At 47.0% G+C, this 16,539-nt stretch overlaps 1 protein-coding gene across 1 annotated transcript in view; it reads right to left on the bottom strand.

Annotated features, from left to right (window-relative positions):
- The window catches only part of engase (endo-beta-N-acetylglucosaminidase), a 51,361-nt gene that overhangs the window by 9,780 nt on the left and 25,042 nt on the right, over positions 1-16,539 (bottom strand). The window contains exons 9-11 of the mRNA XM_033043982.1: positions 13,820-13,928; positions 8,119-8,306; positions 5,912-6,060 (exon numbers count right to left, since the gene is read on the bottom strand). Coding sequence (XP_032899873.1) covers positions 5,912-6,060; positions 8,119-8,306; positions 13,820-13,928 — 446 coding nt within the window. The remainder of the gene's footprint in view (positions 1-5,911; positions 6,061-8,118; positions 8,307-13,819; positions 13,929-16,539) is intronic.

The following is a 16,539-nucleotide window of genomic DNA, read 5'->3' as shown; positions in this document are numbered from 1 at the left end:
TTAACTATTAGCCCTTTCATTCCTTCCTTTTTATCATACATGATAACATTCACTGTCCTCGATAGACACACAATGGTCGCAAGAAATAGAGCAATGATCAGCAGAATGATAAAACCATAATGTATCACAGTACCCCAAAGTCCACCAAACCAAAGGTATGGCGACCAGTTGACCACCATCCTGATGAAACCTGTTTAGGGTCGATGGATCAGGTGCCACCTGTAGGCGGTGTAATCCTTTCAGCCGATATTCTTGGGTTTGTGCCATAAATTTCGCACCTGTCCAAGGGTGTTGCCACTCTCTTTGGTGAGCGTTACACAGGTGCTCCATCCCCTCGGCCCATGGTGGGGTTCACCATTGTTAGCGAGACGCCAGTGTATCCATGGGCTTTGGACGGCTTCTCCTCCCAGTAGGTTTGGGTGACCTGCTTTCACATCACCACATAGAAGCGGCTGCAGGACTGGAAGCCAAAGACAAAGCCAGCATAGATTGCAGTCTGTGTTGATGTTGAAGGTGCCACTGAAGTTGATGATGTTGATCATCGAATCTGACAGTAAGGCCAGGGTCAGAGTTGGCAGTCTGCAGTAACTCCCTGCCCTTGTTGAGCACTACCCAGTTAGGATCAATCTGCATCGTCCCCTTTGGAACTTCCTCAGGTCAGTCTCGCTGATGGCGCTGTTCTCGGGGCACATGTCATAGATACCTGGGATGTTGTCGTTGTCAAAGTTGTTCCTGCAGGTCGTCTCCTCTGCCATCACCATCGGCATCGATCTGGTCAGGGTTGGGAACAAAACGGCAATTGTCCTTTTCATCAGAAACGCCATTGTTACCGTCCTCATCAATGTCCTGATTGTCATCACACTGATTACCCACCAGGTCTGAGTCATTGTATTCCTGGTCAAGGTTATGTATAATCTCTTTCAAGAGGTTCATCTGTTTCAAAATGTTCAGCGTCTCTCTCTCTCTCTCTAGACCCTTGGTCACATGATAGAGTTGTGACCAAAGGCTTTGCACTTCCTCCTGATCTGTAAAGAGGTTATTTCTCCCAAGTTGTCCATCAGTGTGTGAAAGCAGCAATCTTCTTCCACCTCCATCAATGCTGCCTGTCTGTCTGATCCATCCCAACTCAGCTCCTCACTTTGAAACCGGCTGGGATTTACCTCAATCCAGTTCTGTAACTGAGTTGCACTCCAAAATCAAGGCTTTGCAACTCCACAACCCAATTGCTCTCCTTCAGCTGCTGTGTGATGGAAACGAGATGATCATTTACAGACTTCGCATTGGTGAGCACATGTTTCATCTGTTTCAGCTCGGTCTGTAGCTCCGATGGAAGGAAAGGCTCAGCTGCCGCCTTTTTAGTCGGCAGGATGGAAGGAAAGAGCTCATAGTCAAATCTAATATAGTTTACAAACTGGAGTTGTTCTTCTTGTTGGAGTGAGAAGATAAAATGAACAAAGGGAGTAATGTAGCATAATGGTCTCTCTATCTCTCTCTCTCTCTCTCTCTCTCTCTCTCACATGTATAGTACAGCTGTCTTTCTGTCGCTCTTATCCAAAATATTCCCATGTCTATCCAATCACCGACTACTTATTTAGTACACAAATTGTAAAAAGCTGTAGTGATTGGGCACGGAAGATTACAAAGGTTTTGTCGCTAATGTCTATTATAAAGAGTGTTTTGAAAAGACAGTATTGAAAAGACTGTGTTGTCAATTTGCTACTAGAGAGTAGCCAGGTTCGGGCACAACAGACTGCAAAGGTTTGTTACTAATATACAGGATCGGGCATAACAGGCTGATAAAACGTTGTTGTTGTGGTCTGCTTTTAAGAAACAAACTTTGATGTTGCGACAGGGATTGTCCTTTCAAAACTCATTAAACATGGCAGCAAAACCACAGGGTTTGTTTTGCATTTCCAGAAAATGTCCCATGTTGCGATTTTCCATATCACAAATCGGCATCATCTGTGACACGTCAGGAAACACTAGCTTAAAAAAAAGTAATTTCTTCGTTTACTTTTTAATCACAGATTCTGAGAGCATATTTTATGCTGCACCTCAAATTTTTATAGTGGTGATCTTTGAATTCTGCAAATTCAGCAAATTTCCATAGCTCGGATGACCATAATGCAGGAGTTGCCTGTAAAGGCCACATCCCTTCAAGATGAATTCATCTCATGCTGAAAATGTATTTTACATGAGTAATTTTTTCCCCACAGTGCCAGAACTGTGTCATGTCCACAACACATTGCAGCAGAATCAGGCCATTTTCCCGTATTTATACAAAAATAAAAATATATTATCCGCTATCTTATAATAATAATAATAATAATAATGGATGGGATTTATATAGCGCCTTTCTAATACTCAAGGTGCTTTACATCGCATTATTCATTCACTCCTCAGTCACACTCGGTGGTGGTAAGCTACTTCTGTAGCCACAGCTGCCCTGGGGCAGACTGACGGAAGCGTGGCTGCCAATCTGCGCCTACGGCCCCTCCGACCACCACCAATCACTCACACACATTCACACACATTCACACACAGGCAAATGTGGGTGAAGTGTCTTGCCCAAGGACACAACGACAGTATGCACTCCAAGCGGGATTCGAACCGGCTACCTTCCGGTTGCCAGCCGAACACTTAGCCCATTGCGTCATCTGTCGCATTCCTTTCATTTATTTTTCTTTCTCTGCATATTACATGTTGAGGTATTCTATCATACTTGGACACACAAGGAACTGTAGATGCAGGAATCCTCAGCAAAAGACAATGTGCTGGAGGAACTAAGCGGGTCACCTCTAGCCTTTGTCACTTTGGCCATCTGCCAGTAATTCCTTGGAGTGCAAGAGGATGAGGGGTGATCTTATAGAGGCGTACAAAATAAGCGAGGAATGATAGATTGGGTAAATGCACAGAATCTCTTGCCCAGAGTAGGGGAATCAAGAACTAGAGGACATAGGTTTAAGATGAGGGGGAAAAGATTTAACAGGAACCTGAGCGATAACACAGATGGTTGGTGTAGGGAACGTGCTACAGGAGGAGGTATTTGAGGCAGGTACTGTGACTACGTTTAAGAAACATGCGGACAGGTTCATGTTTAGGAAAGGTTTAGAGGAATATGGGCCAAACGCAAGCAGGTGGGACTGGTGTAGATGGGACATGTTGGTTGGTGTGGGCAAGCTGGGCTGAAGTACCTATTACTCTATGACTCATTTAGAGCTTTTATCCTCCCTCCCCTCCCCCCACCCCTCCCCTCCACTCCAGAGTCTGAAGAAGGGTTCCAACCCGAAAGGTCGTCTGTACATTCCCTCCACAGACACTGTTGGACCCACTGAGCTCCCCCAGTTTTTACTCTGTTGTACTTCCTGGTTTAATTATATGTCCCAGTGGAGATTCTTTCACTTAAATGGTTACTTTTCCATTCCTGCAGTCCATTGTGGCTCTCCAAAAATCACAGACAAACAACATAAAGTTTGCTGGCAAATGCAAGCGTAATAAATCACGCTCACAAGTCACTCCCCACAAACTCCCAGCTACTACCCTTCTTGGTGTCCAATACAGTCTGAACAAACATACACCACAAGTCCTTTTTCAATTAAACATAATATGTGTTTAGTGGTTATTAGACCACCATTTATTGGGACTTGGAATTCGTCTCAAACTTCATGAAGCTAATAGGAAAAAAGATGTAGTGGTATCAGATTTGCCAAGAAACTGTGTGCTTGGACGATGGGCTGAACAGCAATCATTAAAGAACATTTTTACACTTGGATCGAAAGTACACTTAAGATATAGGTGTATCTTGAATAAATATATAGCCGAAAAGGAACTGCAGATGCTGGTTTACAACAACAAAAAGAAAAAAGCACTGGAGTAACTCAGCGGGTCAGGCAGCATCTCTGCAGAAAAAAAGATGGGTGACGTTTCGAATCTGGACCCTCCTTCAGACTGCTACCGACCCGAAACGTCAACCATCCTTTTTCTCCAGATGGTGCCTAGCCCGTTGAGTTACTCCAGCACTTTGTGTCTATCTTTGGCATAAACCAGATTCAATATCAAAAGTACACTTGCCCAGGCACACTTTAATTATATTCGTCAGAACTGCCAAATATGTGGAAACACAAAATAAAACATAGGCAACCCGGTTTGCATTGGAAACAATTCTGCAGAACAAACACAGCAGCTAAGCAGACAGCACATGATCTCACTATTCCACAGCATACCCACTGTATTCTGATTCTGTCATTGCCAAATTATGGCATGAGCACAACAGATGCTAGCTGACGCTGAATTAAGAAATAATATTGTGGTTATACAATAACAAACAGGTTTGGCTGACATCTGCTCTCTTTCTTCAGTGGGAAAGAAAATTCAGATACTGAGAGGAAGGCTCCTTGGTAGGTTTCCAATCAGTTATGTGAACAGCCATGGCTACAGATTATTCCAAGATCTTTAATTTAGTGGAGAGCTCAAGATACATAAATACACTCACTTCCCTTGCAACAAACTTGCCAAAGCACAAAATGCCAAAAAGGTTTGGCATGTCTCCCAACAACTTCTATGGGTGCACTGTAGGAAGCATACTGTTGGGTTCCATCACAGCTTGGTTTGCGAGCTGCTCTGCCCAACACCACAAGAAATTGGCAAGTTGCAGATGTAGCCCAGTCCATAACTCCCCACCATGCATTCCATCTATACTTCACGCTGGCGTGGATAAAACAGCCAACATGATCAAGGACCATTTACACCCCGGTCATTCCGTCTTCCATCAGACAGAAGATAGAGAAGCTTAAACGCAGGTGCAACCAGATTCAGGTACAGTCTCTTCCCTTGTGTTATGAATGGTCCCCCCATAAGCTAAAGATGTCATTCTGATCTCCCGACCTACCTCACGGCAGCCCTTGCACATTTTCAAAAATCCTCTTTCTCTGAAACTGTAAAGGGCCTGTTCCACGAGCATGTGACTCCATGCGGCAAGCACGACTTAAAGGGCCGGTCCCACCAGCATGCGCCTGCATGCGGCAAGCGCGACCAAACCAGAAGCGGGGGCCGCACGGAGGTCGAGTGAGTGACATGAAGTTCGAGCGAAGTCCGCGGGAAGTTCGCGAGTGACGTACGGCGTCGAGGCGGCTGTGGGTCGGCAGGCCGTTGCCACGCAGAAATTTTGAACGGTCAATTTTTCGGAGCAGCGGGCGATGTCAGGACCAGCTCCGCACAACTCCATACTGCTCCAGCGATCGAAGTGGGACCTGCCCCGCGAGGCCGTACGGCTCAAGCGACCACGTTAGGTCGCTCTTGCCGCATGCAGGCGCATGCTGGTGGGACTGGCCCTTTAGGTCGCGTTTGCCGCATGGAGTCGCATGCTCGTGGGTCAGGCCCTTAACACTATATTCTGCATTCTGGTCCTGTTCTCTTTGGACGATCTGATGTACTTGTACTTGCCTTGATTGTACTCATGTATAGTATGATTTGACTGTGTTTTTTCCCCCAGTATCTCACTACACATGACAATAATAAAACAAAACCAAAGTGCTGGAAATGGGATGAGTGAGGATATGTGTTTAAGAAGGAACTACAGATGCTGGAAAATCGAAGGTAGACAAAAGTGCTGGAGAAACTCAGCGGGTGCAGCAGCATCTATGGAGCGAAGGAAATAGGCAACGTTTCAGGCCGAAACCCCTTGGGTTGTCTATTTCCTTCGCTGCACCCGCTGAGTTTCTCCAGCACTTTTGTCTACCTTTGAGTGAGGATATGTTCTTGATATTCCACATGGCTTGTTTGTACGATATATGACTACGATTCTTACTATACACACACGCACATGAAGGGGAAGGATTTGTTTATGAAACGTAACTATTGTTACCAGTAATTTAGTGCTACATACACGCACATCTATTCCCACGTCACGTACCATTAGCTGAGGAAAGCTTGCCAGAGTTGCATTGTGGCAGGGGAGATGCCGATAGCTCCGGATTCACCTTGACTCTAGCGTCATCTTCCACCTTATAAATAACAGCCACAAAAACTCTGGGAGGGCTCTGGATCTCTAAACCAAATAACCTACGGAAATAAAAGCACAAAGCGCTGGTGTTACTCAACGGGTCAGGCAGCATCTCTGGAGAACATGGATCGGTGGCGTTGCGGGTCGGGACGCTTCTTCAGACTGATTGTTTTGGGCGGGAAGAAAGTTGGAAGAGAGGAGGGGCAGGATGATGGTTGGCAGGTAATAAGTGAACACAGGTGTTGAGGGGGAGGGGGTGGGGGCTGATAGGCAGATGGTTAAACAAAGTCCAGAGATAAGAAAAAGCTGTGAGACTAAAGAATTGAAGAGCTGCAAATTGTGAAGTCTGAGGAAAGAATGTAGGTGGAGTGGGAGGGAAGATATAGGTGCGAGTCCAGGGAAGGAAACAACCTGGAGTCTGAATTCATCTCCTGGCAAATAAGAAGGATATTTACATAATGTTATGGTCAATAATATGAAAAGATTTCATAGCATATGAGGAAAGATTGAAAAGACTAGGCTTGAATTCACTGGAGTTTAGAAGGATGAGGGGGTATCTTATAGAAACATATAAAATTATAAAAGGACTGGACAAGGTAGATGCAGGAAAAATATTCCCAATGTTGGGCGAGTCCAGAACCAGAGGCCACACACAGTCTTAGAATAAAGGCGAGGTCATTTAAGACTGAGGTGAGAAAAAAACTCTCACCCAGAGAGTTGTGAATTTATGGAATTCCCTGCCACAGGCCAAGTCACTGGATGGATTTAAGAGAGAGTTAGATGGAGCTCTAGGGGCTAGTGGAGTCAAGGGATATGGGGAGAAGGCAGGCGCGGGTTATTGATAGGGGACGATCAGCCATGATCACAATGAATGGCAGTGCTGGCTCGAAGGGCCGAATGGCCTCCTCCTGCACCTAGTTTCTATGTTTCTATGTTTCTATAGCGAATACAGGTCCTTACTACTTAAGTATCTGTCAATCCGTGCCTTAAAAATATCCAATGACTTGGCCTCCACGGCCATCTGTGGCAATGAATTCCAGATTCACCAACCTCTGACTAAAGAACTTACTCCTCATTTCCATTCTAAAGATACATTCTTTTATTCTGAGGCTGTGCCCTCTGGTCTGACTCTCCCACTAGTGGAAACATCCTCTATCCAGGCCTTTCATCTTTTCAATGAGCTCTCTGTGTTTGTCTTAGTCTATGTGCCTGTGATGCTGTTGTTGCAACCTCAGTACCAGACTCTTTCTGGATTATCGGTGTTGCTGGACCAACAGAGGTCACGGCCGTGGGTGGCTGAGATACCAGCCCACAAACTCTATGGGAACGGAAGTGGGCTCTGGGAATGGATCTGTCGGCTCTGGCCGGGACGGAGTTCCAGAGCCCCGTCCGCAGGGGGCAAGTTCATCCCGCCGATAGGCCATGGAAGTCCTGATGAGGTCGAAATTAGCCGCCTCACCTGACCTAGGTGTCACATTTTCGGGGAGACTTCCGGAGGGGTGGGGATCACAGTCTTTCCCCCAGGATAGAGGAGTCTAAAACAAGATGCAAAATACTTAAGTAGATTCAAGGAACTGCAGATGCTAGTTTACCAAGGAAAGACACAAAATGCTGGAATAACTGAGTGGGTCAGGCAGGATCCCAGCTGTTATCAGGCAACTAAACCATGCTACCAACAACTGTGCTACTATCTACCTCATTGGAGACCCTTGAACTATCTTTGATCGGAATCTATTGGACTTTATTTGCACCAAACATTATTCCTTTTATTGTGTTTCTTGCACACTGTGGATGGCTCGATTGTAATGATGTATTATCTTTCTGCTGACTGGTTAGCACACAACCAAAGCTTTTCATTGTACCTTGGTACACGTGACAATAAACTAAGCTAAACTAAACATCCCTGGAGAACATGGATAGGTGATGTTTCGGGTTGGGACCCTTCTTCAGAGACGGGCCTCAGGGGCAACTTTTTCTCTCAGAGGGTGGTCCGTGCCTGGAATGTGTTGCTAGAGGAAGCTATAGAAGCTGAAACAATTACGAATTCAGAAAGCCATTTGGACAGATATATAGATCGGAAAGGTTGAGAGGATGATGGACCACATGCATGGACTAACCTCACAGACATTTCTGGCCTGGTCTTTGGGATTAGACCCTTAATTACCAGACTGCATCCTCCATTCCAGGCACCTTCTGAACACCCGTAGATCTTCATTAAACCATTCGCCAGATCCGACTGCAGGTCTATAAATAAAGGCTGAATTTCCTGTGCACTAAGATTAAGCCAGCTCCCAGCGGTCTCCACCTGCGGGGAGGAGCAGCAAAATTAATACAGATTGCCCAAGGGAAACGTTAAACAATACGAGGGTTTAATCCCAATTTCTACCGAGTAAACTCACAACGTGGTAAATAAGCTAGTTGCTTCGTTGCATTCTCAGCCAATGTATGCTCATTTTCCAAATGATCAATTATGCTCACAACTTAGCATTAAAAATGTGCTCATTACAGCACAAAGCTGACATCAATACGGAGCGTCTCGGAACCTCAAACCGTTCCTCGAGCAGTTTATGCGCAGTTAATTTTAGAAAATGTTTAGGCTCTGTTGCATTTCTTGAAACATCATCAGCTCTGGAAAAACGTTGCCAAGTTCTGAGACGCTGAGGTGTCACCGACCACTCGTGTGTCATCCCAGCTTTGACCAAATCATTTTCACAATCGTTATTAAAAAGGCTATAAGGTACTGATGTGACAGTGTGATAAACCAGAGTGAAATTGGATATTTCTCACAAATAAATAAACAAGTGCGTAATCAGATAATGTGTGATAACTGTTGTGGAACAACTGCATTTCGTTGTCTCTGTACTGTACACTGACAATGACAATTAAAGTTGAATCTGATCTGATCGGAATCTGAATCTGATCTGCTGTGGACAATCAGTGATAACTGTTGTGGAACAATGACTAATGCCAGGAAGGACCAGAAGCCGACCACACCCCCCTCTTGGTTTACTTTCGAGATACAGCACAGAAACAGGCCCTTTGGCCCACCGAATCCATGCTGGCCATTAATCGCCCATTCACACTCACTGTACGTTATGCCACTTTTTCATCCACCCCCTGCACACCAGGGGCAATTTAATGGAGGCCAATTAAACCACAAGCCCGCACGTCTTTGGGATGTGGGAGGAAACCCGAGCACCCAGAGGAAACCCCCACGGTCTCAGGGTGAACGTGCAAACTCCACGCAGACAGCACCCGAGGTCGGGATCAAACTCGGGCCTCTGATGTTGTGCGGCAGCGGCTCTACCACTGTGTGCCACCCCTGTTCAAGATTTACTTTCCCCCTCATTCTAATCCACTTGAAGGTACAGACAGTGCGGTGTTTTAACATTTCAGCGGTCTGCTGCAGAAGAAATCTCAGCCCAGGTTTCTGTACTAGTTACTAGTGTGAACCTGTTAATTCAAAGCTGTAGATTCTACCAGTGATCAAGTGCTAGCACATGTGAGGCTATCTTCTGACATGCTCTTAAGTTTGGGTCAAATCAGCCGTGAACAAGTCTAATTCAGTACACCAAGCACCAAGGGCACGACAGCAGACTTCAAATTCGCAATGTTTATATTTGCTACTTTTAAACAGCAAAGTGCTAGAGTAACTCAGCGGGTCAGACAGAATCTCTGGAGGACATGTTCAAGTCAGGACCTTTCTTCAGACATCGACTCCACAGTCAAAAAGACACAACAGAGGATGTACTTCCCGCGGGGCAGCTGAGGAAGCACAATCTGCCACAGGCAATGATGGTCCAATTCTACACAGCCATCGTAGAGTCTGTCCTCACATTCTCCATCATGGTCTGGTTTGGCTCAGCCACCAAGCACGACATCCAGAGGCTGCAGCGAATCGTCCAACCAGCTGAGAATGTTCTTGGCTGCAACCTTCCCTCCATTGACGAACTGTACACTGCAAGGGCCAGGAAGCGAGTGGGCAAGATCATCTCTGGCCACAAACTCTTTGAGTCACTTCCCTCTGGAAGGCGACTCCGGACTGTCAAGGCTGCCACAGCCAGACATAAAGACAGCTTTTGTCCACGAGTAGTAGCTCTACTCAATAACCAAAAATCTGTAGCCTCCTTTTGCTCTGGTATTTTATTTAATCCACATGTTTAATCGATAATGTTTTATTATTAATGTTTTATGTGTCATTCCTATCTGTCACCGTATGTCATGTTGTCACCTGTGGGCGGAGCACCAAGGCAAATTCCTTGTATGTGAATACTTGGCCAACAGACTTATTCATTCATTCATTCATTCACATTGTGAGATGGGAAGTAGGAAGTTGGGGGGGGGGGGGAGGGTAGAAAGCTGGGAGAGTGGGGAGGCAGGACAAAGCATAGTAGGTAATACAAGGGCACTGGCTGGGGGCGGGTTGAATGGCAGATGGTCGGAACAAGGGCCAGAGATGAAAGAAGAAGATGTGACAGACTGATTGCAGAGTTGCAAACTGTGCAGCCAAAGGAAAGAATGTACAAGGAGGGAAGTTGGTGCATAGGGAATATATGGACAGAGAGGAGGGGTGGGGAAAGCAAAGGGGAAGTGCTGTAGGACAGATAGATTAGACATTTCTACAACTGCTAATTGTGATAGAGACGAGAAAAGACCAAAGGGCCTTTTCCTTTTTGATTTAGATTAGTTTAGACATACCGTGTGGAAACAGGGCCTTCAGGCTAACAAATCCATAGTGGCCGTCGATTACCCATTCACACAGATTCTAACCTACACACTTGGGACAATTTACAGGAGCCAACTAACCTGCAAACCCAAGGTCATCAAAAATGCTGGAGAAACTCAGCGGGTGCAGCAGCATCTATGGAGCGAAGGAAATAGGCAACGTTTCGGGCCGAAACCCTTCTTCAGACTGGGGGTTTCGGCCCGAAACGTTGCCTATTTCCTTCGCTCCATAGATGCTGCCGCACCCGCTGCGTTTCTCCAGCATTTTTGTGTACCTTCGATTTTCCAGCATCTGCAGTTCCTTCTTAAACACTTAACCTACAAACCCACACGTGTTTGGAATGTGGGAGGAAACCGGAGCAAAACCCACGCGGTCACAGGGAGAACGTGCAAGCTCCTCACAGACAGCACCAAGGTCAGGATTTGAACCCGGGTCTCTGGCGCTGTAAGGCAACAACTCGACCACTGCACCACTAACTGTGCCTTGTGTTGGACTGTTCTATCTTCTATGAAGCAGCGCATGTTTGCTATTTTGTCAAAGGTTCGGAATCTTTGGGATGATCCCTTGTTAAAATATCTGAATTCAATCATTATTTGATTGAATTCAATCCATGCTATTTACATCAACACAATAGAGGAACTTTGCATAATTACAGGGGCAAGTAAATGCTCCTACCAATGGCTTAGACTACAGGCTGTGGAGGATTTAGCTTGTTCTGCAACTTGATATTTTGCAGTCAACAAACCTCTTTAATTTTAGCAACATTCCAGAAGGGAGTAATATTAAACTGAATATTTTACTTGAAAATGCAATCATTTCTTTGATCTGCTCATTGAGTCAGTGCCTAAAGTTTTCTTGTTTTTAATCGATATCAGGGAGAACGTGCAAACTCCTCATAGACAGCACCCCAGTGCAGGATGGAATCTATGTCTCTGGCGCTGTGAGGCTGAGACTACCTGCTGCGGCACTGTGCCGCCTAATAAGTTTGTACTCCAATAAGCAAGCACCTCTGCAGCATTAAGAATTATACAAACAAAGGATTAACGAGAAACAGTTATAGAGTCATAACGTCCGACAGGATGGAAACTGGCCCTTTGGCCCAACTTGCCCACACCCACCAACATGTCCCATCTACACTAGTCCTGCCAGCCTGTGTTTGATTATGCTCTCTTGAATTAGGGGGGTGGGACTGAGGATAGAGCGTGGTGATTGGAAGAAGGAGACGTGCCAAAACACCCTCGGCAACCCTGGACACAGATCTGCGCCTCATCCACAGCCAGGATCGATTCCGGTCTCCGGACCTGCAATCGCTGCCGAACCGCCACTGGAACATCCCCGTCCCCACCCTAGAGCCCCCCCGGGAGTGGCCAGAGACGGCGGGAGTCAGACAGGAGCTGTGCCCCAGGCCCATAGCCAGTGCAGAGAAGCAGCGCTAAACCCAGCTCAACTCTGCCTGTCCCGCCAGGTCAACCTACAGCCCTGCCTGGACTTACGGGAAATATGGCCCAGGGTTACAGCCAGCGCGGAGAAGCAGCGCTAGCTCCACGGCTCCAGGCTGGTGTCCCGTCAGTCCAGGCAGGGCTGTAGGTTAACCCGGCGAGACAGGCAGAGTTGAGCTGCATTTAGCGCTAGATTGAGCCTGCAAAGCCTCGCGTGTGTGTGTGAGTATGCGCATGCGCGAGCGACCGCCAAGAAATTGTGTCTCCCCTGTCCCCCCTATATTTTGATAGCGATTTCCGTGCCTGCATATTTTTAAGGCAGAGATAGATATATTCTTGATTAGTACAGGTATCAGGGGTTATGGGGAGAAGGCAGGAGAATGGGGTTAGGAGGGAGAGATAGATCAGCCATGATTGAATGGCAGAGTAGACTTGATGACGGAGTAGACTCCAGCACTTTGTGTCTATCTTCGTTTTATAATATTATCAAGATTGGTGCAGTAGTAATGTAATACCGAGCCTAATTCTGCTTCTATCACTCATGACCATTCTTGGTTCAACTAAAGGATTGAAATACAACAACTGAAGATTGTCAGCATCAATAGCAAGCTATTTAACAGCCGCTGCATTAACTATCCATGGCCTTCGTCAGAAGGGGAAAGCTGCAATAAATCACTAAACACCAGTAGAACTTCATACATAACAGAGACAGCAAAGGGGGAGGAATTGTTACTATCGTGCGTGAGCATGTTAAGGAAAAGCAGTGGGCTTAGATGCATCAAAACTGGGCTCGGTATAGCTACTGCACCTATCTTGATAATGTTATAAAACGAAGATAGACACAAAATGCTGGAGTAACTCAGCGGGTCAGACAGAATCTCTGGAGAACATGGATAGGTGATGATTTGGGTCAGAACCCTTCTTCAGTCTCTGTGTCTATCTTTAGTATAAACCAGCATCTGCACTTCCTTCCGACACACATAAAGGGCCTGTCCCACCAGCATGCGATTGCATGCGTCTAGCACGACCAAACGGAAGCGGAGTTCACGCTACGTTTGGGGTAAATACGCGCTACGTATGCGGTAAATACGCGCAAAGTTCGCGCGTGACGTACTTTACACGAACTCACCAATCAGCTGGGCAGGAGGCGGGCCGACTGAATTTGGACGGCGCACAGCGTCGGGCGGTGACGTCATCACGCAACGGCACGCCGGGCGGTGACATCACCGCGCAACGCCACATGCTAGGCGTAAGCCGTCAAGACGCTGCTTACGCCGTCGAGACGCTGCGTACGCCCTCAATGCGCCTGCGGGCCGACAGGCCATTGGCTCGCGGAATTTTCGGACAGTGCAAGATTTTTGGAGCCCCACGCGATGTCAGGACCAACCCCGCACAACTCCATACGCCTCCGCCGATCGAAGTGGGACCGGCCCCGCGAGGCCGTACGCCTAAAGCGACCACGTTTGGTCACGCTAGACGCATGCAATCGTATGCTGGTGGGACAGGCCCTTAATGGTGTAAAACTACACATAGTCAACGCAAATGATCAGTCTATGTAACAACTCCTCTTCCCGCCCTCTCCCCACCGATGGATTCAGGATGTGGGAGAGGAGAGGTAAATCTGCACCATTGAGTGGTTCATTCAAACACTACCTTTCCATTCCAGTAAACGTTCTTCCCAAAGCCTTGACAGAACGACGTGACAAGGGGCAGTGTGCAGATACGGTGAACGGGCAAATATTCAGCCAACAAACTCCAGAACCTAGAGAGGGAGACAACGGATGCCAATGAACAATAAAATAAATGATTAATTCAGCTGATGCTTGACAAGTTACATTCATACGGATTTTTTAACGCAATAAAATTCACCGTTTGTTTCCCAGATCAAAAAAAAACACCGCACCGATCAAATAAGTTTAAAGATGCTTTTTAAAGGATGGAGAGAGTGGTCGGTAGAGCTACACAGTGCCAGAGACCCTGGTTCGATCCTGACCACTGGCGCTGTCTGCACGGAGCTTTTACCTTCTCCCTGTGGGTTTTCTCCTGTTCCCCCCACATTCCACACGTACAGTTTAATTGGCTTCAGTAAAATTATAAGATTGTCCCTAGTGTGTGGGATAGTGTTAGTGTACAGGGTGATCGCTTTGTATCTCTAAAGTCTAAAGAAGCTGAGAGGTTCATGGATGGGAGACCAACAGTCCTTTTAATTTGCCCCTCATTCTAATCTAATTAGTGTTTTTTAGTTTTAGTTTAATTTATTGTCACCTGTACCAAGGTATTATAACAAGTTTATTTGCTTGCTATCCTGATAGGTGCCATCCAGTCAGCAGAAAGACTATACATGGTTACAATCAAGCCGTCTAGTGCAGAGATACAGGATAAAGGGAACAATGTATAGCGCAAGTAAGTCCAATTAAGGACAAGGGTCTTCTTTCATGATGTCCATGACCTCCAAGTTCAAGAGCTGCTTCTTAGAAACATAGAAAATAGGTGCAGGAGTAGGCCATTCGGCCCTTCGAGCCTGCACCGCCATTCAATATGATCATGGCTGATCACCCAACTCAGTATCCCGCACCTGCCTTCTCTCCATACCCCATGATCCCTTTAGCCACAAGGGCCACATCTAACTCCCTCTTAAATATTGAATTGAATTGAATTGAATTGAATTCCTTTTATTTGTCATCCAGACCGAAGTCTGAACGAAATTTAAGCAGTCATTACATATAATACAATACAATAAAAAACAACAATAAACACATATTAACATCCACCACAGTGAGTCCACCCAACATCTCCTCACTGTGATGGAGGCAAAAGTCTTAGGGCTGCAGTCTCTTCCCTCCTCTTCTCCTTCTGCGCTGAGGCGATACCCCCCGGGCGATGTTCCTCGCGGCTCAAACACGGGGTAGTCGAAGCTGCCGGTCACCAGACCTGCTGACGCAGCCGCTGGCCCGCGGCCGAACCCCCGGTCTCAGGCCACCGCCACCAGAACTGCCGTCCCAGCCCCCGGAGCATCATTCCAGCCCCGAGCCGGATCGCCCTCACGTGAGTACTGCCACCGTCTCAGCCTCGCGCCAGGCCGCCGCTCCTCCCTCGCGCCAGGCCGCCCCGACCGGGCGCCGCTCCTCCCTCAGGCTGGGCCGCCCCGACTGGGCGCCGCTCCTCCCTCAGGCTGGGAACGCCGTACCTCCCCGAGCTCGGCTACTCCGACGGGAGCACCGTTCCTTCCTTGGGCCGGCCGTCACAGCCCCTCACGAAAGCCCTGTTCCAGCCCCGAGCCGGGCCGTCCTCACGGGAGCGAGCTCAGTGCGAGTCCTGGCAGGCTCTGCCTCCTGAGTCTCGAGGTCGCCAGCTCCGCCACTAGGCCTCAGCGCAGACGGAGGCAGAGAAGGGGAATACGACAAAAAAGTCGCACTCCCCCGCAGGGAGAGACAGCAAGCCCCGTTTCAACCCCCCCCCCCCCAAAACACAAACTAAAAACCAAAACTAGACTAACCAAAACGAAAATAAACAAACCAAAAAAACACAAAACTAACAGGACTGCCGGAGAGCCGCTGCAGCCAGAGCCGCGCCGCCACTAAAACCATTAATATAGCCAATGAACTGGCCTCAACTACATTCTGTGGCAGAGAATTCCACAGATTCACCACTCTCTGTGTGAAAAATGGTTTTCTCATCTCGGTCCTAAAAGACTTTCCCCTTATCCTTAAACTGTGACCCCTTGTTCTGGACTCCCCCAACATCGGGAACAATCTTCCTGCATCTAGCCTGTCCAACCCCTTAAGAATTTTGTAAGTTTCTATAAGATCCCCCCTCAATCTTCTAAATTCTAGCGAGTACATGCCGAGTCTATCCAGTCTTTCTTCGTATGAAAGTCCTGCCCAGTAACCATTAGACTCTTAAGCACAGCACAACACTAGCCACTACCTCAGCAACTATGACCTTCTCGGGACCTTGTGTCAGTCACACTATGGACATTGGTTTTGCATTGTTATCGCCTGGTTACCTCATGTTACTGATTATTTATTTTTGTACCATTGATTATGGTATATTTATTTGTGTGTTATTGCGTTTACAGGCCTGTAAAGCTGCAGCAAGCAAGAATGTCATTGTTCCATTGCCAATACATCTGACAATGAAACAGAATTGACTCTCAACTCTTTCGGGATAATTAGCGTGGTCAGCTTCAGATGCCAGCAAAGCTGCAATCACTGCCTTACACATGTCTCATAACCCAAGCCTCACAGCTACAGATTCCGGATGATCCTAGCTACATTATCCTGATGTTGCACATGGATGCCAAGATCTTCTGTCTGGAAGCAAATACCATTAGCGCCGACTTTAATGCAGCTTATCGTCTACAAATATGGCAT

The sequence above is a fragment of the Amblyraja radiata genome, chromosome 26 (assembly GCF_010909765.2).
Source record: "Amblyraja radiata isolate CabotCenter1 chromosome 26, sAmbRad1.1.pri, whole genome shotgun sequence".
Taxonomy (NCBI): domain Eukaryota; kingdom Metazoa; phylum Chordata; class Chondrichthyes; order Rajiformes; family Rajidae; genus Amblyraja; species Amblyraja radiata.
Note: the sequence above shows the minus strand (reverse complement) of the source record. Positions and strands in the feature narration are given on the sequence as shown.